The sequence below is a fragment of the Tamandua tetradactyla genome, chromosome 4 (genome assembly GCF_023851605.1).
Source record: "Tamandua tetradactyla isolate mTamTet1 chromosome 4, mTamTet1.pri, whole genome shotgun sequence".
NCBI lineage: Eukaryota > Metazoa > Chordata > Mammalia > Pilosa > Myrmecophagidae > Tamandua > Tamandua tetradactyla.
This window is the reverse complement of record NC_135330.1, coordinates 143,450,559-143,475,959: the sequence shown is the minus strand read 5'-3', so window position 1 is coordinate 143,475,959 and position 25,401 is coordinate 143,450,559. Positions and strand designations below refer to the sequence as shown.

Genomic DNA, 25,401 nt, shown 5'->3' with positions numbered 1-25,401 from the left:
ATCAGGATGCCGAGGTCAGAGAAGCAAAAATGTTACCCAAGGTCATGAAGCTACCAAGTCACAGAATCAGAAACTGAAGGAAAACAAAAAGGTATAAATACAGTCACTACCTGAGAGAGGTTTTGAGGAAGCATATGATAAAGCTGGGTAATAATACTCCAACTTTACAGCAGATTCCTCAAGTGAATTTTCCTTGACTGCTGGAAGGGAGCAACCAGCCGTTTCAGCAGTGAATTTGGCAAAAAATGGGTTGCGTTACTTTGCTGACACTCAAGCGTGTAGGAGACGGAAGGTTAAAGAATCAGAAGCAATTTCTTACAGGTGCAAGAACATTAATCACAAATAACCTCCTGAAAAACGGTGCTGGCCAGTAGAAGTGGAGCCTAGACTCACCTAATTTCTTGAAGTAGCCATTTTGAAGACATGGGGAATTAAAACCCAATTGCTTAAACCAACTGGCATCTTCATCCATTCTCTGCATTCTACAACATTTCTAGACAAGAAGACAACCTTCCCAGCCTCCACAGTCACACCTTGCACACTCCACTCTTGAAAGCAATCTGAGAGAATAATGCTTTCATAGCATTATTCAGCCCACATTTTCAGTGCAAGTAAGGGCATTTTGAAGATCTTCCCACTGAGCCCACTGATGAACACAGACATTCAAACAAATGCTTCAAACCAAATTTTATGGGACACGTTGTTCTTGAAAAGGAATCTGCAGTCAAAATGGCAAGCAGGAGTAGATCAATAATCTCTATAGTCAGCAAACTAGCCATGAATCAGGGTAGAGTTTACTTTGTTGACTCTTTAGCTCAGCAGTTCTCAACCGTGGACAATTTTATACCACAGGGGGAGCCTGGCAAATCAGGAGACCATTCTGGTTGTCACAAATCAGGGGATAGGGTATGGGAACTTACTGGCATAGTGAGGAGAGGCGAGAATCCTGCTAAATATCTAACAATATACCAGACAGCTCCCCACAACACAAAATTATCTGACTCAAAATGTCAATAGACCAAGGGTGAGAACGCTTGCTTTAGCCAAATAAAAATAAATTATCAGTGCTCCAAGATGACCATAAGATCTAGGGTTAATAACCTCCTTGGTGTTTTCTACACATATTTTATTTCATACACGCTAACATATCAGATGGTAAACATTATTCTGGTTCAACGGTTCTTTTCACTTTCAGAGTAGCTTGCCTGTTTCTCGGGGGTTTGTTTTGGGGTTGGGTTATTTCCCCCTAAATATAGTTTTAGTTTTTAGTTTCAGTGATTTGTACATTTAACACCAGCTAACCTTTTGAAGACTCAAACTCTTGGATTTGATTTTTGTTTTTAACTTGGTTTTGTGAAGAACAGAAAGAACAGACAAGATAGCGAAGAATGTGTTTCTTTATAAAAATAAACTCACTTGAGTTTCTAGAAGAAAAGAGGTAGAAGAACATGGCCTTTGCCAAACAAAGCAGCTAATATATTTCCAAATAATCTACAAACCTCTCTGTAGATCATCACTGCTCAGGGATAAGAATAAACCCATTGCCTTTGGGTTTATTCAAAGCAGTGGCTGAGGGAAGCTGCATTAAAAAGTTTATCCAAAGGAAAAAACGTGAGAAAGAAGTAATCACAGAGGGTGTGCAGCACACAACAACCACAGTTTAATTAACTTTGACACAGAAATTGTGCAATTTTTACTGTATTTGACCTAATTTGCTACCTCTAAGCCATAAAAACCTTCTTCATGGAACCCACTTCAGCTCCAAACTGAAATTAAACAACACTCCTGGTCACAGCCTATTTGGCCAAGATGACCCTTTTTCTTAAAGGAACCCAAGCACACACTGGCCAGTTACCTGTCATATCTGTGGCCTGAAGAAAAATAGGTAACCTGATCCATTCAGATTCTTCTCTTGTGAACCAAGAAATACTGAAAAAGTTTTTGTGTTGGTAACAGGCCAGAAAGAAATAATTATATAGAACATGGCTGTCCTGTTTATGGCTGAGTACTGGATTTAACAAGAGAGCCCTCTGATAAATCCTTAAAAATAAAACACTTTCAACTGATATTCTTGAAAGCATGTCTGTTCCCTGCAATTAAGAAAGCATTAATTGCATGTAAAGCTGGTGTTATCAAAATAATGTCTGTGGATTGTATGTAAATTCATATTTATTTAAAAATAAAACTTTCTCTTTCAAAGCAAGCATTAACTAAAAACATTTACCTCTACCATCAAATACCCAACTCTAGTCCCTAATTTTTTTTTCACAATAGAAAGCTTGCTTATTCATTCATTCATTTAAAAAATCATTTCTCTATATGTATCAGGGACTATATTAGGTGCTGTAAATGCAAAATTTAGTAGGATGAAGAATCTGGCTCAGAGTATTCACCTTCTTTTTCAGTTGTCAAAAATAAGGCTTCTGACACATACTCCTTAAAAAATTCATAGAAGTCAATCTCCATAGTTCCACACAACTACTCATGGGTATTCAACAGATATCAAGTCTACAGTAATTATTTGTAGCACAATTATTATCTAGTTCTCTTTGTTCATTTGTTAATTTACTTGCATGCCTCCCCCCGACACACACACACACACACAACTTAAGAATGTAAGTGCTTTGAGGGCAGGGTCCTTATCTGTCTTTTTTTTTTCTCCCAAGACATCCCTACAGACTAGAAAAATCCTTAACATATGGCACTGAATTATTAAAAGAACAAATGCTCTACAAGAGAACATCCATCAACTATCCAAACGTTAGACTTTCTATGAAGCATCCCTTTTAATCCTCCCAACAGCCCTACCAAATAGATACTGGAACTGCAATATACACTTGAAATGAGGCTTTGAGAAGCTTTGACATGACCTTCCTAACACAAGCATTGGGAGAAGCCAAAGAGACATGACAGCTTCAAAACAAAACTTGGGCTTAGCCCAATTCCACGGCTGTGGTCACTGTTATGCTCCAACACCCAACTGAAAATACTCAGTGTTCTGTGTTTGGGGAATCACTCTGTCTTATATACTAGAAACACACTTCACTTCAGTTTCTGGAGATAAAATCCAAACTAGACAGAACTTCTCATGTTTGAAATAGAAATACTTGGAAAGATCCTTGGAATTAAAAATAAAAAAAATACATTTTTATTTTCATTTAATCACACAATCAGAAGATTGAATAAAACCTCTAGCAGCCAACAACAATAAACTACCACAATTCAAACATTCCAAATATGCAGAGTTTGCAATCAAAGGCTAATTTCATTAAAAATGAATGCAATTGATCCATGAAATGATAATTTAAATAATCTAAGAATATTTCAAGCCATTTGAGATTATGGAGAATATTTTCAATCTAATTCTAACTTTTAATGTTCAAAGACATTATTTCATTGAAGTTATTTTCATATGAAGGTTATTTTATTAGATAGAATGTTTCTTCCTAGAAAAACTTTTAACCCAATTTCTTTAATCTATGCCTTTAATCACTAATTCCTTCAGGCTCACTCTATTACTAGGAGAAAATATATATGATAGGCTTGTTGCCTAAGAAAATTTGAGACCAATTAAAATATGATGCTGCCTATTCATGATTGATAAAGAACAGATGCAATTTGTTAAAAAGATGAGAACTGACACTTGGGCACATATTGCCCTGGGAACTTTTTATATTTTCTACGTTTTAGAAGAAAATTATACAAACTTTTCATTCTTTCTGTCCTAGACAAATTTTTTCCAGTAAGCACTCTGCAATCAACTTATTCCTGTCAAGATTCCAATGAGGTTTCCATGTCACCTGCAGATGCAGAAATTTTGGCACCGCTACCTTTAATTACACATGCCCTTAACATCTGCAAACACTTGATGGCAAAACAGAAGATTCCTGAACATTAATAAACAGCTTGAATATTCCAAAGATAATATGGTTTGTTTTTATACTCCAGGTATTAGCTGTCTTCAACTTTGGTGCTTTGTAAAACTGATTTTTTTTAACTGACCCCTATCGCCAGCCTTAATTCTTAGGTGTTTTCAACATTTTAACAATTACCTATCATTTGGGCTTAATTATAAATCATCATTTATTTCCAAAGATACCGGCCCCACTCTAATACTGGTCTCCTTAGTGTCTTGACACACCAAAATATCTACATAACAACAGTGTTGGGGGGGTATATTCTATATACAGAATTCTGAATTCAAAGTTAGAAGGAATATTGGGAATCATCCATAGTCATTTTACAGGTAACAGGACTGAGGCAAAGAGGGAGCAAGTAACTTATCCAACATCACACAGGACCTGGGTAAGAAACTATTATATTAAGCAAAAGAGCTAGCAGGTCTTGAGTATTTTGCAAAAACACTTAAACTATCTTTGTGTTGAGTCAGGGTAGCGTGACCACAGCATAACAACTGGGGGACACCTGGAAATTTGGAAAATCAATGGGGTCAACCAGTCAACAATGTATACAGGGTTCAGCTTCAGAAAGAATGAAATTTGTGGACAAAATAAGTCAAGAAAGGGGCGATACAAAGTTTGAGGGCACAAAAAATCAAAACAGACAATAAAAAACTAAATAAAAGACTCCCAGCAGAAGTGGAACAGAGAGAGAAAGGAACTAAAGATACCAGGACATCACCTAAAACAGAGCAAAAACCCCAAACTAAATTTCTATGAGAACTGTAGATAAAAGCTGGCAATAGCAAGCTTTTTACATTTCAAAGACAACGAAATCTAGTTTTGAAGATAATTTATTACTTACCAAACCTGCTATTGGTGTGGACAATCTATTGATCTTCTTAATGACACCAGGTTTAAGCTTATTGATCAAGCTGAAAGTGAATAAAGAAATAGCATATGTAATTATAAGAATGCCAATACTAGCTTAATACTCAGAATAGTTTATTCAGAACTAATTGCCTATCAGAAAGCAAACAATTAAGTTAACAAAAAAAGGCTGGGAAACAAGAGTAAGAGTAACAGGGCACCTCACAATGATGAGTGGTCTTTCCTAAACCACACAGGCACAATCTCACATCCAAAGCCAAGTCCTTATAACTAGTCAGTTCCAAAGTTAGTAAAGGAGGTTAGTATTGGGTTCTGTTTCATATAGCCAGGTTACAAATCTCTTCATAATTTAGTTCATTTTTAATATAATCGTTTTAGGTTTTTTTCCTCACACAGATCCTTATTTTAAAAAGTAGTTTCAAAACCATGTCATTCAAAACTATCTGTATCTATACATTTTTTCCTTCCCTGCTTTTATTTTAAATTGGTTTATGAAACATATTGTACAAACAGGCTTTATGATGATTATTTAGATTTTTTTTTAATATGCCTATGGATAAGCTAACTTAGATATCCATTTTAGGTGGTTAAGATTTTCATATGTTAATTCTAAAAATGTTTGTATCTTCATATTTTCCTGAAATCAGGAAAATGTTTAGTAACGTAAGTCATTACTATAGCAATACAGGTAATTTGTAAGAACTTTCTACTTGATATTTTGAGAACATTCACAGTTCTAACAGCTATTTAAATGGTATCTAAGTTAGTGTTTAATATTTAGAATTTAAGAACTTTGCTACCTGAATTTGTAGATTTTTTTTACTCGTGGCCTTAATTTTAAATTGGTTTATGAAACTTACTGTGCAAACACAGGTTTCACAATGATTATATGGGTCTTTATTTAAATATGCCTATGGTTAGGCTAAGAAGAGATCCATTTTTGGTGGTTTTAAGTGCATTGTTTGTTTTCTTAAATAAAAAAAAACATATCATTGAGAATCTAGAGGTTATCATGGAGGTTATTTTTATTCATTATACAGATGCCCTTTTCAGTTTCTGGTGTATTGGAGAGGCTGGAGGGAAGTACCTGAAACTGTTGAGCTGTGTTCCTTTTCAGTTTATTGCTTTTTCTCAAACAGATCCTTATTTTTAAAAGTAGCTTCAAAATCATATCAAGGTCTAGAGGTTACCCTTGAGGTTATTCCTATGCATTATATATATATATATATATATATATATATATAATCCTTTTTAGTTTATGGTGTATCAGAGTGGCTGGACGGAAGTACCTGAAATTGTTGAGCTGTGTTCCAGTAGCCTTGATTCTTTTACAATGTGACTGCGATCATGAAACCTTGTGTTTGATGCTCCTTTTACCCAGGGTATGGACAGATGAGCAAAAAAAAAAAAAAAATTGGATAAAAAATAAATAATAGGGGAGACAAATGGTAAAAAATTGGGTAAATGTAAATACTAGTGGTCAGTGAGACGGAGGAGTGGGGTGTGTGGTATATATGAGTTTTTTTTTTATTTCTTTTTCTGGAGTGATGCGAATGTTTGAAAAATTGATCACAGCAATGAATACACAACTATGTGATGATATTGTGAGCCACTGATTGTACACCATGTATGGAATGTATGTGTGTGAAGATTTCTCAATAAAAATATTAAAAAAAACATTTTGTCATATTTAAAGAGTACAGAACTCATCCAAATAGTCAAATGCTTTTAGTGTTAGCTCATTTAGGCCCATGATTGATTGCTTTCTTACTGTAGCAGAAGGACTGGGTGTAATTTAAGTGAATCAGACCTCCCCCAAATTGACTAACAATTACCTCAGAATCTACTAGTAAACAAGTTTAAGTTGCTATGACAGACACTACGAGGAGATCTAAGTCTCCAAACTCAAAAACACTAACAGAAAACCCAGCTTTAACTATTGCAATTTGGGAGCACAATTTTGACTCTAAATTTAGATTATTGTTCTTTTTTTTTATTGTGGTTCTTTTTCACTGATATCATCTGAGGCCATGCAGAAACTCATTATAAAACATGGCTTCCTGACAAAAAGGGAAAGCTTTTTTAAGCCCAAGTTGCAGTAGGCCACATCTTCCCGTTTACACGTTTTTCTATTAATGCTATCATGACTAATAGATAATTAATAGCTGCCAAAAGCAGTATCTTAAAACAGTGATTTTCCCATTGCATAAATCCACCTACAAAAAAAAACCAAAACACGCTTTATTCCATCACCTAGCTCCAAACAAAAAGAAAATAAAGGAGGAAGAATCAAACATTCTTTATTTACTGGTATCCTCTTCACAATGGGCAAAAGGAAGAAAATAACCGAAGCTTATGGAATGTCACTCCTTCAACATTCCAAAGATTTATATATACACTTGAGTGTGCTAAAAATATAAAAGACAAAAGTCTCAACTTAATAACCTTCAGAATGTTGTTCAACTGGATTTTAAATTGCAAAACAGTGACTTACAAAGATTTAGTCTTGCAAACCAAAGATATTTTTCCATTTTCATAGTTTCTTCACACAAAGATCTTTAAACAACTTGATAAAACTTTCATCTCAATTTTTAACATCTTCTAAAACTGTTAGTCCACAATTCCTAGTTTCTAAGTTGTGCACTGAAAGTCATGTAGGAAGAAAGGCTTGGTTTCTTCACAACCACATTATTTTTCTTTAATCACTAAATGAGCCAGGAGAGAATTCACAATTCCAAATTAACGGAAGTTGTTCTATAAGCCAGCTATTTCTTTCAATTCTGCTATGAGCGGCACTCCTGCAATACATAGAGGAACTAACAACTGAAGCATTACTTCATAGGAATGAAATTCTGGCATAGCGTAAGTCAAGAAATTAGTTGCATTTTTGGCCATTAGTTTGGCAGTGATTTGCCTAGAATAACTTGCATCTTGAAATTTAATCTCTCAATAACATAAATTAGAGACCAATGTGAGCAGGAACAAGAAATAAAACGCCAGGAAAGTTTGGTACCATTTGTCCTTATTAGAGGTAGAATGTCATAAATTCATGCTCCACCCATTTGAGTCATTGGTGACTCTGGCCAGATCATTCAATTTATCTGTGTACTTCACTTATGGCTTCTGTGTTACAGTTAGTAATAGCGAGGGGTTTTTTGTTTTTTTTTTTTTTTAATGCAGTTTCTGGAGTGGATAACACAGTCAACTCTCAGTTAAAATCAGCCAAAGGGAATAAGGGAGAGAGAGAGAGGTAAAGGAAATAGCACAGATAAGTGGAACTTCCCAATGATGAGTAATTGACTCCTCTCCATCAGAAGATTCCAGAGCCATTACTTAGAAGCAATATATACACAGTAGATTAGCATTCTTTCTGCACTCTGGAGCCTCCTAGTACCTGTGCAAACACGGAAATGACCACAAGGAAAAAACAACTACTGGATAACAAACTACTCTGCAAAAAAATGAGTCACTAGATGAAAATACTGTTCTATTGGTAGTGAGACAATGCTCATCAGTTCTAAGCACTAGAATATGAAGAGAAGGCATACATAGTTTTGGCAAATATTGAACATCCAGTCAAATTATAAATCAGTAATGAATACTGTCATATACAATTAATGGGAGAACTTTTAGGATATTTCTCCTAAGATGAAACGCAGATTTTATAAAATCTGAACTTTTGTGGAATTTAAGTATATCTCAAGGAATAGGAAAATAGCTTTAAATTAAATAAAACCATCATCTATGAAGATACTTCGAGTTACAATTAGAACTTCTTTATCTAAAAAGTGTTCTTCAGATGCACTGAGAAGTAAGCAGTAGATTAGTAGAATGATGGTGTATACATATAATCGAATATTGTACTGCTACAAAAACGAAGTTGTGAGGTAGGCAACATTGTAAATGAACCTGTGAGATATTTGGTGAGGCAAAATAAGCCAGAAACAAAAATGCAATTATTGTGTTATCTCCTTCAGAAAATGTTTATAAGAAAACAGGGGCCTAGATTATAAGCTCTTACAGCAGTCACATTTTTAGTCCAGAGTGGTATTAATTATTTCTGGATTTTGAGAGGCTGTTTTATGTATCTGTAATGTATTATTTAGAGCAAAGAACAAAGCTGATCAGGTCAGGATTGAGTAATTCAGAACACTGAGGTAAGGAATTCATTGTCTGTATTTTAGAACCTCACCTACTCTTTGAGACCAAGGGAAGAAAAGTTTAGTTGTCAGGAACCTAAATTTTCTGTAGCACATAATCTAATTCAACCTGTCTGGATAACTCATTTAAACAACTGAAACACAAGGAGCCCAGAATAAAAATAAGGTCTTTTAATCCTATATTGTTTAATGTAATGTCTGAATATATCCTAGAATATGTTAAGCAGATAATCAAAAAATATTGGCTAAGTCCTTTGAGGGATGGGAGAAAAAATACAGAACTATTAAACTTGACCACCAAGGAAACCCTGATGCTGTGTCAAACACTAGGGACACCCAAATCAATAGGCCATGCCCTTGATCTTGAAGCTTTCTCTTGAGACACTTACGTATGCAGTGGAGAAGCTTAAACCACCTATAGCCATGCCTAAGAGTTACTTCTGGAGGACCTCTTTTGTTTCTCACATGTGGCCTCAGTTTCTCTAAGCCCAACTCTGCAAATGAAATCATTGTCCTCCTACATGGGACATGACATCCAGGGGTGAACATCTCCCTAGCAGCATAGAAGATGGCTCCCAGGGATGAGTCTGGCCCTGCAATCGTGGGATCAACAATGCCATCCTGAACAAAAGGGGGGAAAGAAGTCTAACAAATAAAACATCTGTGGCTGAGAGAGTTCCAGAGCCGAAAGCCTACTCTGGATTCACTCTTACACAACTTTCAGTTAGATATTGTTAACTATCATAACTTGCCAAGCCCCAACCAAAACCATTCCTGCCAATCCTAAAGACCACCGAGGGCAATATATAAGATTCTACAAAGGTTCCATGCACTGGGTAACTTCCAGAAACCTACAACTTCCAGATGGGTCACTGGACCAGGTAAGTCCTAAAACCTAGAAGGGCCAGGCTCTCCAGAGCATCAGCTAGTTCCATCTCCCTACCCCATATTACTGACAACATGAAAAAGTTAGAATGCCATTTTAGTCCAAATACCCAAGATCAAACGTGATTGTGGAGTTATACAGTGAAGGAAGAGTTAACAAATGAGTATGATTGCTGAATCATTAAATTGATATTTCTTTTAGTCTCCAGTAACTTAGAGCAGCTAGAAGTAAAAATCTAAAATTGTAGAATTGTAATCCATACCAAACTCTGAAATCTGTTCTACAACTAATTCTTGAGCTGTGCTTTGAAATTCATTGCTTTTTTGTATATATGTTCTTTTTCACACAAAAGAAAAGAAAAAAAAAAGTTGATTGTGATAATAAAAAAAATCCTTCTGGCTTCCAATTTCTTAGAGCAGCTAGAAGAAAAAATCTGAGATGATGGAGTGGTAGCCCATGACAAACTCTTGGATCTGTCCTGTAACTAATTGTTGAAGAGTGCTTTTAAAATTAAAACACACACACACACACACATACATACATACATTGAGTAGTTAATGACCACATTTCCCAGGGGTAAAATAATCAACATATTTAATTTAAAAGTTAAAAGTTTAAAAGCGTTCAATATAAATATTTATGACCACTTTAGTATTTTCAAAGGCTGAAAATAAATATTTCCTTTCTATAATTCCTATGGGAGTCAGCAAAAGTACTTACAATATAAATAGAATTTGACAATAAACACTAAGATGAGAAAGCACATGGAACAGCAATAAATCAGTACCAATGTAATTTATAGTCACATTTTTGGTTATGATGGAGCTTTCTTACTTAGCCCACAGTTATGCCTAAGGCATTCTGAGGTGAGACAAGCAAAGCTTGTGTGATCTGACAACAAACTCCTCTTATTCTGAGTAATCTAAATGGTTATAGCTCTAACGGATCTCACTGAGAAGCAGAAAATGTCCTGATACTACACCAAAAGCAAAGGGTGTCCAGCAGGGAGGGATCCCAGTCCTGTCTGATTCTGCTATTTACTACCTGTTAAGTAACATCACTAAATTCCTTCATAAACACGAGCAATGCGTCATTCTCTTATAGTTGGACTTAGGTTATCTCCAATTTTTGCCATTATAAAAATGCCAAAATGCGTTTTATATGTACTTCTCGGTCCATGCTCCGTATCATATCTAAAGTTATAATTCTAGAAATGAAGTCATTGGATTTTATGTTCTTGACACTTGTCAGAAAGGAATCTGACAATATAAATCAATTTACTTTTTCACTAGCAGGCAACATTCAAAAGTTTACCTCATGGCACCCCTAGACTTTCAAAAACAGTGACATCCTTTCTTTATGCCTGTCAGATACCTATACATAATTTTTCTACAGTGCTGCAGCTTTCATAGTCCCCACTCTTAAATTTTACCAATTTTATGTATCACACTTTAGACGGTTGTGTTTAATATGTGCCACTCTGAAGCTTTGTACATTCACATATCTCTTTTCACCATTCTGCATTCTTTTCTTTAAACAGATCACCAAAAGTTCAATGACTGCAAAAAGTGACCATGAAGCGTAAAGAGAAAGTATTCTGATGCCAACCATAAAATAATGCCAGGAAGAGAAAGCAGTTCAGTGGTTTTAAAATTATCTTTATGAACTTGACCCCTTGCATCTTTGTTTTACTATATTGTTGGCTTATCAAGTCACATGGAAACCTCAAAGTTTATATTACTTGAAATGTAGAAAAATTGTTTTCACTACTTAAATTACAAAAGGCTATAATAACAAATCAAGACCAATAGATAGTGTTGGCACCCTGGAGTGCTGCTTGTAAGCAATTATCTTCCCCAGGAAACTCAAACTCAGAAACCAAAAAAAAAAAGTAAAAAAAGTCTCAGCATTATCGAAGGGCCTCTGGGTTTCACATGGAGTCCTACACAGAAGCCACCAGGGCCAACAGATGTCACTGACACACCATATGTGAAAAATTCTCAGCTCTAACAAAAGGAGAGGGATCTCTCTTTAAGAGAGGTGAAAAAGTTCTATAGTTTATCTGATGCTGCAAAAACCGGGGTATCCCATAGTAAATCAACAGGAGTATGTTTTCAAATAATTTTCATTACTCTACTGTATGCATCTTTAACAAAATGTTTTAATACTTTTAGACACACAGTGCAGTGTTAATGGAAGACGTAAACAGAAACAAGATTTCTCAAACCAAAAGCTGAATATCTTGTTCTACTCTTTCCAAGCTGCAAGCAACAGAAAAAAAGAGTCTGGTGGCTGTGAAAACCATTTTCTCAACAACGTGAATCACCTGTACAGAAAGGCATAAACGTCTAACGCAGGTGACTTGAGGCAGAGCAAAGGCTTTGATTACTTCAGGGATGGGAAGTATAAACTAACCAGCGACACACCCAATAAGACTATCTTGAAATAAATCATCTTTCTTCATAAGAGGAATAAAGAGTGTTTTCATTTCAACATTTTCAAGATTGCCATCATAAGATGAGTAACTGTGAGATTACTAACTCATATTGCTAGCAAGATATGCCTCAACCAAATTATGTTTAGAGAAGAGAAACAATTCTTCTAGAACCACAGAGCAACAAAGGATGGCGGCAAATCTTTTCTATTTTTTTAAATATATGGTAAGGCAGCTCTCATGAGCACTAACAAACACTGAAGTCAGAACTGATTAATGAATACCATAAAAACGCATAGAAAACTATGGTGAGGAGTTGAAATCACTTTGTAAACTTATTGATCTTCTTAATAATTAGAAAACCCAAAATTTGGATTTTGTTCCCTGGCTTTAGTAAAGTCAGCCAAGATTAAGAGTCTAACATAGATAGCAAAAGAATTACTACAACCAAGTTTAACCCAGGGAATACTCTTTAGTCTTTAACTCACTAGATTCCACAGTGAAACTAATTCAATGATGTCAGGGTGATTAACAGAAAATATTAACTTCCATACCCAATCAAATCTAAAGGCAATGAATGCACATAACAACTCTCTTTACTCAGATGTGTCTCTTGCCTGAAACTTCAGGGCAGAGTTTATAAACAATTTAGACTATCTAAATGTCAGTATACTTACAGTTGGGTGGAAGATCTATAATAAGCTTATGTCGAACTCTTGACTATGATATTTGAGGATGCTATTTCAAAAAAGATAAAAGATTGCTGAAATTACCTGAAAAAATTATTAGGAAAACTCTTTAATGATGATAATGAAGCAAGATGCCTAGAGGTATTTAATAGGCCACAAGCAGATTCTGTATTTCACAAGATTCAGTTATTTTCCTGGTAATGAATCAAACAGAAGTCAGTTATTTCCTGTAAGAAAATGAATTTGGACTTCAAAAATGCCCTAATTATATTTCAGCTAAAACTGAGTGTTCTAAAGGATAAAATATTCTCAAAGACAGACAGCTTACCATAAGTACCATTAACTTAGAAGTCAGGGTTTAAAATGTTCTAAGAAATGATCATGATGATGAATATGCAACTATGTTATGATATTGTGAATTACTGATTATATATGTAGAACGGAATGATCATAAGTTAAGAATGCTTGCATTTGTTTGTTATATATATTTTTTTAATTTAAAAATTAATTTTTAAAAAAGTCAGGACTTAACAGTTCTGAAAGGCTGATTTTGTTTTCTTCTTAGGCATTGTAACTCAGGCAGATTTACTGACAGGCAATAGCGCCTGCTTAATTCTTTCACTGACCATCCAGTTAGGCTTTGTTCAGTTATGGGTATATACAGAATATAATTACCTGGGTTTTTTTTTCAACCCAATACCTTTTAGATTAATTTACATTCATTAACTAGTAACTATCAATAACGTGATTTAAAAAAATTTAGAGAAAATATTTTTCAATACAAATATTGCACAATATTTGGTATTTCACACTAAGCTACAATAGCTGATTACTGTGAAGAAAAACTGATCTCAAGTATATTGGCTTATCTGGTAATGCACAAAATCCTAAATTGTTATTCCAATCAAGAAACAATCTAAAAATGAACTTTTAGAAGTCTGTGAATTAAAGTGACTTTTTCTAAACCAATATATCTCTAAATATGAGTGTAAAGGTGTTGTCACCACAGGGAGAACCTTTGTATTGACTCTAACAGTAATGCCTACAGTCAAAACAGCTTTCAACAACTCTGAATATCCACACTGGTAACAACAAGTTCCTCCTTTCAGGGATGGATATAGTTTTAGAAATCACCTCAAATCATTCAGAGCCAACCCTAGTGCATAAACTATATTTTACATTTAAAAAAAATTGGTTTCTGGTATATGAGAGTAGGTGGATGAAAGTACCTGACACTGTTGAGCTGTGTTCCAGTAGCCTTGATTCTTGAAGACGAAAGTATAAAGATACAATGCTTACAATGTGACTGTGTGATTGTGAAAACCTTGGTTCTGATGCTCCTTTTATCCAGGGTATGGACAGATGCACAAAAAAAAATGGATAAAATAAATAAATAGGGGGGACAAAGGGTAAAATAAATTGGGTAGATAGAAATACCAGTGGTCAATGAGAAGGAAGGGTTAGGTGAATGGTATGAATGAGTTTTTTCTTTTTTCTTTTTATTTCTTTTCTGGAGTGATGAAAATGTTCTGAAAAATGATCATGGTGACAAATACACAACTATGTGATGATACCGTGAACCATTGATTGTACACCATGTACATGTGTGAAGATTTATCAATAAAAATATTTTTAATTGATTTCATTATCAAGTATATTTCATCAGGTAGTTATAGAAGCAATTCCCCCAAAACGTGGGACCCTTACTCTGTTTTGAGCAATAGTCCAACACTGGGTGTACATAACCCACAAAGTGACTTAAAAAAATCATCTCTGGCTCTATGCCCTTGTATGCCGAAAACAATTCAGTGCTTGATAGTCACATGTCCCTCATAAACCCACTAGTTCCTATGCTGAGGATTGGAACTGGTATTAAAGTTAGTGCTGCAAACCTCTAAGGAACTATATTCATTGCCTCTTCCTAAAATGGACTGCCTTTTTTTCCCCTCCATCATCTGAACACATTAGAAATATTTAAATCACAAAATTTTCAAGTCAAAAAAAGGAACTTCCTGTCAGTGACCAATTGGACAGACAAAGAAGACAGCTTAAATTAGTTTAAACAATCTCTGACAATGATAATTCTGATTGTGACAGTGGAAGAAGACTAGAAATTTCCCTAAAATGTCTTTCGTGACCTTTTGCACATGCCTCCTGTTATATATTATTTTGAGTCACATGAAATTGACTTTTCTCTAAGTCACAATGTTTGAACAGTGGCAATTCCGTTTGGTTCAGCTTAATATTGTTCTAAAACAAAGAAGTTTGAACACAGAAGAATATTATCTACATGGCCATCTTCCCAGCAACAACTTATAGCTAACTATACAAAGTTTGATAATTCATAAAAAGCTTTAATGAATGTATTATTATCGAACTTGGCAGCTCTATAAATTAAGAGATCAGATACCACAATCTCCACTTTGCACATGAGAAAAAAAGGCTCAGACGTTAAGTCACTTGCTTCAATGTTCACACTTAGTACGTAATGGAACAAGGAATCAAACCCAGGCTCTTTGACTCCTGATCTTTGTGGCGAGCAACCTCCTTTAAAAGGATAATCAGAATCATCTACATGCTGCACAAATACTCCCAGTGCCTACCTGTGGACAGATTCCATAAATACCTGTGTGATAAGTTGGGATAATTAAGTGTGTTCAAAAATATGGGTGGGTACTCAAGTACATTCTTATAATTCATTTGCTTACTTACGCAACCCGCACCTTCACTCAGGATTTCACCCTTACACTCCCCACAGGCCTCTGCTTCCCGTACCCTCAAAGGTCACCTGGCAAACTGTACCACGCATCCACCGGAGAATAAAACATTGCACAGAACATACAGTGTAGGCCTCACACCATCAGTCATGGCATCGCATATTTTTTTTATCGTAACCAATGTCTGGTAGGTGGATTTCAGTAATACCACATTAATTGGATGAATGGTCCGAAATGCAAACTGATTTTAGTAATGCAATAACTCCACTTAAAATTAAAAGAAAAAATTACTGCTGCATTAATTTGCTCTCCAATCATTATTTATTCATGAAAAAAAATTTGTATTAGCTTCAAACTAGGTAATTCCATATGGTAGAATATCCAGAGTAAACGATAGGGGTAAAAATGTAATCAGGCTTCCCCCCTCAACTAGTAAACAAAATCTTTCTTACTAATTAAAAATAACATATATTTCACCAACAGTTTCTTTAGATACAGAGACTGATGACCTCTTCCCACTGTCTCATATGGTGGGGGTGCTGATTTGCAGGGATCAAACCTCACCTGGGACCAAGAACACGAATTTGTGTGTGAAGTGGCTATGGCAGGGAAGACATCTCATAACACACACACACACACACACATTCATACATGTGCATGCACTTACACACTGTCACACACGTATACACTCATACTTCACACTCACACCTTTGCTTTAGAATATTTTTAAAATACTTACTCACACAACAGTACACCATTTTCTAGAGATGCTCGAAAATCCTTTGTTTCAAAACTCTTCTCTGTTACTGCCTGAAAGATAGATTGTGGCATTAATTTTTTCTCAGTCAGACATAACACAAAGTCACACTCACTATTAAATTAATTTAGATGCATTTAATATATACTTGAAGGTTTTCTATACATCAGCAAGTAATGTCCTGTAGAGGAAATTAGACACTATTCTATGTTACAGAGAAGTTAACTATTTTAATATGAACAAATATACATAGAAAAAAACCCCCACAAGTTTCCTGTAATGCAATCTTCTTATTGAATTATAATCAAAAGTTAAAAAGCTAAACTATATTCCCAATATTTTCTATTAAAGGACAATGAGTGGCATTATATTCTACTAAGAATGAAAACATGCTAAAATACAAAATTGAGATACCAAAAACTATATAAAGTACTTCATTAATTTTAATTCCACCTTTAAATTCCTCAGGTTTCATTACAAAGCTAAACAGCAGAGGGTATTTCTCTCCCTCAACTTAATTCACAAAATCACGTAATTGGTATATAGGGTTATATATTGGCCTAGGGAGATGGCTATTAAATTCTAGCACAAAGAGACAAAAAAGAGAGAGGGAGATAAGATGATAAATATTTTAAACAGATAATTCCCAACTGAAGGTTCTTATATACAAACAGACCAAATCTGAGTTACCACACTCTTGGCACCGCTAGGAAAATATCTAGAGTTTTTATCACTAGAAGGTGGAACAGCGAGGATAGTAAAGGGGATTCCATAGCAGAGAACCTGGGGCCTATGGTGGAAAAGGGCTGCTCCAAGCACAAGTTCACGGGAAGGGGGAGCCCTTGGGTGTGAGTAAGGAGCCAAATGCAGTGACAGATGCTACCACCTGGGAGCATGAGCCCTTCCTCCACCTACTATTTCTGAGAGAAATATGTTCCTAGAATCCTGAATTGTGAAATCACTAATCATAAATCCCAGGTCAGCTGCAGAGCTCACCACACTCCTGCTGCCTTCACTCACAGCTGCTAGCTTTCCAGTCTACCTTGAATCCCTCCACACTTTTAACTCTGCATCTTTCCACAATGCCAAACATTACATCTGTAATGTCACAAAATAACAGTGAATCTCAGGATTAAAGTTAATGTCTCATAAATTGTTCCACAAACACAGACAGGAGCCTGGACCAGGAGATGACGCTGCAGGAAGATATCCAGGATCTGTTCCTGTTACATTAATCTATAAAAGGGCTACAATGTTACATGAATTAAACATTTGCTGAGTTTGTCTCTATTATAAACACTATGCTGGATACTAGGTCGAGATAAATAAAACACATGGCTCTATCAAAGAGAATGATACATTCTTTTAAGGATAACCTTGAGTGACCCACAGATTATTCCCAGATAACCTGTGTACAAAGTCTTCAATTTTCCCCAAATCAAAAACTAACTCAAGGTGATTACGGATTCCAAATAATGGAAACATAGTAACATCTTACCTCTCTAGAAATTCCTATCCAAAGCCAAAAAAAGTATGAAAGGGCTCAGTTGTATCCAAAGCAAAGATCAGGGTCCACACTCATTAGTCTGAGAAAAGCACCCCAGAGCCACCAATACTTAATTATCCACCACGGACACAATCTGGCAATTATGTTCCCAAATCAACACAGATTAGAAGCAACAATTTAAAAGAAAGTCCTGCCTTTAGACACAGAGACTATAGTGAAGAGTCAAGTTCATTGCAAGGATTGGGCCAATGGAGAGAGCAGAATATAGTAAATAACAAAAAGAAAGAGAAAGGGCTCCGTCAGACAAAAATAAATTTGTATCCCACTTTCACTACCTAATAGCTGTGTGATCTTAAGCAAGTTAAATAACCTCTCTGAAACCATCTACTCATCTGACACAAGAGTATCAACTTATTAGTTTTGTAATGGTTGCCATGCTGTACAATCAAGTAATTGAGAGCAGCTAACACAAGTATACACTTAACTTCATCACATGCATTGTTCCTGAAGATACTTCACTGATGACACACTTCAATAATTAACCCACAAAGGAAAACGCTGTACCATACAGACAAGGCTGAATTATATTCAGAATAGTATTTAATACGTTAGAAATATTAGAATATACAGAGCTAGTGATAAACCCCAACCATCCAGAATGTTTCATTTCCCAAAAAAGACTATAAAAAGGCAAGATCATACATGCAGTGGCTTTCAGACCTCCCCATATCAAAATATTAACATACTATTGTTTTTATATACTTTCCAAAATCTAAATAATGAGAATAAAAGACCAGACTCCCCTTACCAAGTATTTATAAAGGAGAGAGAACACACAAACTACCCAAAGACTTTTAAATAGCAGTCTATGCTATTTAGGGTTCGGGATTTCTGGCTCGCTCTGGACACTGCTGATGGTAATATAAAATGGCATCTCCATTCTAGAGGGCAGTTTGTGATATGTGCCAGAAATCTTAACTATGCACCCATGCGTGCTCGGCAAGCACAGATCTAGGAATTTATACTAGGATGACACCAGTCATCTTAGTACAACAACAAAAATATAATGACATAGAAGAATTGTTTCATAGCATTATGTATGGTTCCAACAATTCAAACATCCTCCATGAAAAGCAATACGAAATCGGTTCTATTTGGATACAACAATAAAATGGAAAGCCATACGAATTTTCAACTCATGCTGTGAAAATACATTTATTACTTATAAAACATACTGTTTTAGTTTCCTGACTGCTAAAACAAATACCATTCAATGGGTTGGCTTAACAACAGAAATGTATTGGTTCATAAACCAGAAGGATTGCTTCCTCCTGGGGTCAGTATTTTCCAGCTGGCTGACAATCTCCGGGGTTCCTTGGCCTTTCCACCATATGGCAATGTACAGGGCGGTGTCTTCTGCTTTCTCTTCCGGATTCCACTGACTTTCAGTTTCTGGCTGCTCCCCATGACTCTCTCTCTCTGTGACCTATTTTCTTTTCTTATAAGATTTCAGGCCACATTGGATTAAGTCCTCAATCAGTTTGGGCACACCTTACCTAAGAACATATTTAAATGTCCTATTTACAAATGGGTTCACACCCACAGGACCAGGGTTAGGGCTGGAACATGCCATTTGTCAGGGGACATTATTCAATCCCCAAGTATTAATAATACTTAATATATTAATAAAGAAGTAGTTATGATCCCAATTGCTGTAGTTATGTATTTCATAAATATATACAGACTTAATATATTACTAGTAATTAATCCTAAGCAGTAGAATTCTATTCAATGTCAATAGTATTTTTTGCTTATTTACATTCGTTAACAACCAACGGATGTTTCTTGTGCAATTAATTCATACAAAAAGAGTGAATTTTTAAAAGAGGTCAGAATCATCAGATTTAACCAATTTCCTGGGTTTCTTACATTTAGAGGAGAACAGAAGAGGGAAACACCAGATTCTGGACAAGTTAGTTTTTCTCATTATCAATACAATTCACACAATCCTTACGATCGTTACTACTCCCCTTCCACAAGCAAAAAAAAAAAGGCCCAGGAAGTTTAAGTTTTTAGAAAGTTACTGAACTGATAAACATACTATTCACATGTAACAGACACCATAAACCTACAGCATTTTAAATAGTACTCAATAAAAGAGTGTCTTGACGGTCTGAGACATTAAATTGCATTCTAAACTGAACGAAATCAAATTATCTCTGAACTGCACTTGTTTTTTTTTTTTTTTATCTGAAATTAGTATATCTCACCACGCAATATGCCTTTGAAAAGAATCCTCCACTGATGAGGGTGTAAATGCTAACATCAATAAAATATGAAATATGCAATTAATATTTTTCTTCAATTTCCATGAATAAAAGACATTAACTTAGATCATGACAATATTTTGCACGTGCATGTGTGTTTACATGAGCAAAAATATGAAATTCTAAAATTTAATACAATGAAAATTCTTTTTCAAATGTTTCAACATTTTTCTCTGGTCTTTTTTTTTTCTTGCATGGGCAGGCACTGGGAATCAAACCCTGGTCTCCAGTGTGGCAGGCAAGAACTCTGCCTGTTGAGCCTCCGCGGCCTGCCCCCTCTCTGGCCATTTTTTAAATCAACATTAGAAAGCATTCATAGTGCACACACTAGCTTCCCCAACCTCAATAGCTCCAAAAAATCTGATCGAGAAAATTAAAATTCTTTAACTAGAAATTACTATAAAAACTCAATCAAGACCCTTCCTAAAAAAAACTAAAAATTGTTTTCCAATTTTTATACCAAAAAAAAAGAAAGAGAGAAAGCATAAATCTATAGCAGAACTTTTCATCCTACAGTGGCTGTCTTGGCTAATGTATTCCTTCAGGCCATGCCACGGAATTACTCTTCCATTGACGGATGATATAACAGCTTGGGGCTCTGGAGCCTGCATTTGAATCTCAGCCACTTTCTACCTATAACTTTGGATGAATTACATAACCTCTTGGTTTTCCCACCTGTGAATGAGATAAAAACCCACCTCACAGGGTTATACTGAGAGTTAAATGAGACAATATATATGAAGCTCTTAGCATTTGTCTGACTCACAGATGCATTCACAAATGTTAGCAACTATTACTAGCTGCAGGAAGTTTCACCTTAGCAAACAAGTATCTGTTCTGCCTGATGTAACTTCCTTTACTTAAAAGAAGAAACTGAGTTAATGCATTATAGAAATCCACTAGACTGTCTTCTGTATTCTAAAAACATGGCAAAAAAAAAAAAATTATGAAGGACTCCAAGACATAGTTAAGCGCAATTTGCTTAAAACAGGCACACACATATACAAAACCACACTTTAAAACACAGATCATCCTTGTTTTAAGAAGAGTTCAGTATTCTGAAAGAAATTCCAGAATTCTTAGAGAACTCCTTGCCTAATAGTTTTAATTTATAATTAATCACTTAGTTTTTCAACAATTTTGAACTTTACTTACTAATGAGTTATTTAAGGTATGATACTTTCATGTTAGTGATTCATACGAACTAAATAAACAGCACATATTTCCCACTTAAGTTATCAGAAGTAAATACCAACAGGAGTAATCACTATGCAGTTCAACAGCCACACCCTGCCTTCTATAAAATCTCTTCATTTTTACCCCTCTCTTGCCACTTTTCATATTTTCCTAACTCCATAAAATGAAGTCACTGCCACCTGAAATAATTCAGAGTACATCAGAGAAGACCTGGAGTTCAATACTGGGCCATCTCACAATACTGGGCCATCTCACAAACTTCTAAGTCACTTCAGTACCCTAATTTTTAAAAGGTAGAGAAGTATTTTTCCTATCCGCTTGGCAGGATACAAAAAATAAGTGAAACTATTTCGACTCCTCAAGAAAAAGGGATGCTTCTTTTGCCCATATGTTCCTGCCTCACAAACCATCCTGGCAGAAAAATGCCGAGTGTGGGGCTCAGGAGCGGATGCTTCCTGTGAAGTCACAATAAGTCTGCCAGAGCATACGAAGGGCTGAGCAGAACGCCCCAGAAAACACTGCTGCCAAACCCGTCTTACCACCTGTAGCCTCCAGAGAATCCCTTGATAAGAAGCTTTTAAAGGGTAGATTTTGTAGAAGAAAACATCTATCAGCAAAATAAATGGCAAGTTCCCAAACTTCAAAAACACGATTTCTGTTGCTATGAAAAGTATTAATTTATCTTCACACCCTTTACTATTTTGTTTATGGTTTTATTTCAACCCTTTCACTGGACAAAATTTCCTACCAACATAAACAAGTTTCCCTAAAGCTCCATCTCTCAGTCCCAATTTTGACCACATATTCCACATGTCTTAAATCCCAAACATGCTGGGAACTTCTGAAAGACTACTTCATACCAGACTGGTTATCAGCAAAACACGAAAGCAAGTCAGCAAGCACTCGTCTCATTTACATTTTTCAATTCCTTGAAGAGCCTTTAAAAGATGGATGGAATCCCAAAATCACGCTCTACAACATTGTTGTGGGAATCACAGTTCAAAACCATGGTGCCAGTTTGAACTTGTTTTAAAAGCATGGAGGGAAGGTTTGCCCAAAAACCAGGCTGTGAGTTTTAACAGGGCTAATTAATTAGTCAGCTACTAGATATTTAAGATACAAACATACTACCACCCCAATCATTTCAACATAAACACTGCCACCCCAAAAAAAAACACAACTTCAGAAGTCACTGTGGTACACAGGCTTCACACTGTAAAACAATTCCACACAAGATGAATCTGTCCTCATTTTCCACTCAAGAAGATAACTGAGTGTTCACATATGATGACCTTTAAATGAGATAACCCATATAAGGTATGTTGTCTTCAGTGAGAAACCTCAGGCTGTCCCATACACAGCAAGTAGCTGGCTATGCTTTCCAGCTGGTTTTCAGTGCTTTCAATGAATTTAAAACATCCCTCTTTCTTTCATTAAACTAAATTTTTGAAGCAACCATTATATGATCCCCATGATTCCACAAAGAAGGTAAAATGCTTATAATGAATTTCATGGGACATCTATATCATTATCTGTGATGCAATAACTTTTGCCAGATCTCTTTGGTTACACATGATAAAAATGTATACGTGTGAGGATTGCGGCTTGCAGTCAAACACATTAGGTAAAAAGTAAACATAATTAAAGCAGCATAAATATCGACCTCCTAGCCCTTTCCTTTCCCAGAGTAAAATTACTGAGAAGATTACTGATGATATTAGAGAAGCAAGTACTATCCAAAGGATGAGTTCTGTCCTATTTAAACTACCTAAAAGTAGCTCCCTCAAAAGGGTGGGGGAGTACAGTGGGGTGGGACCCGGAGTCAGAGAAGCTGAGACTCACTGTGGAATAAAGTGTTAATAAAGTTTGCTTCCTCATTTTCCAGGTCTCAGTTTCCTCAGCTATAAAACTGGAACCCAGTTAACAACAGCCGGCACTCTATTTGCTTTATGTATACTCTCCATTAATCCTCACAGCAATCATCTTACCACCAATTTATAGATGAGGAAACTCCAAGTGACAATAAAATTAGATGCATTGAGACCTAGGTTAGTAAGTAGCTCCCCAAATGACAGCACACTGCACATCAAATAAGAGTGCCTCTGAAAGTACTTAGTGAACTCTGAAATGTAACTAGGATCCTATGTCCCCATCCCCTGGCCATCCCATTCTACACTCCATACTCTCAAGGGCGGGACTGTCTTTCCCTAAGTCTCTTTGACTGAAATAACGCTTCCTCTACTAATCACTTACATTAAATCACATTACTCCTCCTGAGAACATTTGCACTTACAAGGAAGAACAAGACAACCAAAGACAAAACCGAGGGTTAAATTTCATATGTGCATAATGTGAGCAGGTGTTTTGGAAAAAGAACCTGCCTCAGTTCCTGAAAGCATTTTATTAAAGTTACCTTTGAATGCACAAGAATGAACCCAATCCCATTTTGTCAATAGCTCAAGAATAAAACCAAACAAGAGCCAATGGAAACATGTCATTTTTGAAGAATATTCCTGGATGAAATCTTCAAAATCAAGAGCTTATCACCACTATTGATTTGTTACATGAAAGTTTTTCCAGACTGAACACTATGTTAGACTTTAACCTTTTATTTAAATACTCTGTCTTAATTTTAATGTAAGATTCTAGAAAAGTATTCATCATTCATTCAAAAATCATTTAGTAACTACCTACAACACACATACCCACCAAGGTGCAGGCTCTAGGGATAAGAAAGAAACAAGAAGCAATGTGTGGAGCTTCTTCTTTAAAAGCCTAACCCTGTCTGGAAATGTGGTTAGAGTAGCATATTAAGCTTAGCCATCTCTCTAAAATGTGGTTAGCCCTCTGATTATAGCATGTTCTTGGTTAACTTATAGTGTCTATTCAGCAAATAGCACTGCTTTATGCAACACAATAGTAAGACATACTTCTCAAGTCACTAGTTTCTATTAAGGTTTGGAATTGTACTACCTAATATTATAAAGTATTCAAGGACTAATTTTACCAAAACTAACATCACCTGATAGCAAAACCAAAGCCAACTCTAGATCTTCCAAGATAATCGTAATTAGCATCACACAGGTCACCAGATTCTAAATGGAATCCAGAAATCGCATAGTGGTCAAAAGTCTAAATATTTTTCCTGCCCCGCTGCCTTTCTTAAGACCTCTGTCTCAGACTGGCTAATTTTAATTACACCTCCTACTTCACCTTCTCTTGGGAAGGGCCAACAAGTTTTCACACAGACAGGAGGAAGGAGGGGGAAATAAAAGAGGCAGTAAAATGTAAAGCTCCATGTTTTGCCCCTGGTTAATTAAAGGCCAACTATCTATATAACTCAGAACTCTCTTTCAATCACCATAAAACCAAACGTCAGCTACACAGAGATATGGCTGTGGCAAAGGGGAGGGTGGGGAATAAATAACACTTTTAAACTGTAATTTCTAGTCCAGGAGAAGTGGTCCACCTCCCAAAACTATAACCAGCTTTTAGCTTATGGTCTTAAATTCTTTTTGCTAAACCACAATTATTACATGCCAAAAATAAAACACAACAGAAAAGAACGAAATAAAACCAAAGGAAGAAAGGAAGATTTGCTTCAGGGCTGACAATAATTTACGTGCCAAGTTTCATCAAGATACAAAATACAAAACAAGCTTGAGCCCTATTAGCATCCAGGTAAGTTCCCTGAAAACATCACATGCAAAAATGTGCTCAAGTTTTCATCTACTCTTTCTGTTAACAATCACAAAAACTACTCCTAAAAAGTACATTACATTTTGTCTATAAATACAGGTCATACTCCAATTTATACTATTGCAGACAGTAAGAAAAATATTCCAGAGGAAAACAGTCTAGGAAAGGCCCAGTCTTGTACATAAATTATTTTCTACATGAAGGAGTTTTTAAATAACCAACGTACAAAACACAGGAA

The 25,401-nt window shown here is 35.7% G+C and overlaps 1 protein-coding gene across 15 annotated transcripts in view; it reads right to left on the bottom strand.

The window, feature by feature from the left end:
• The window catches only part of LMO7 (LIM domain 7), a 220,866-nt gene that overhangs the window by 116,894 nt on the left and 78,571 nt on the right, over positions 1-25,401 (bottom strand). For all 15 annotated transcript variants that reach the window (XM_077158436.1, XM_077158451.1, XM_077158445.1 and 12 more), the window contains 2 exons: positions 16,416-16,486; positions 4,765-4,834 (listed from right to left, as the gene is read on the bottom strand). In XM_077158436.1, coding sequence (XP_077014551.1) covers positions 4,765-4,834; positions 16,416-16,486 — 141 coding nt within the window. The remainder of the gene's footprint in view (positions 1-4,764; positions 4,835-16,415; positions 16,487-25,401) is intronic.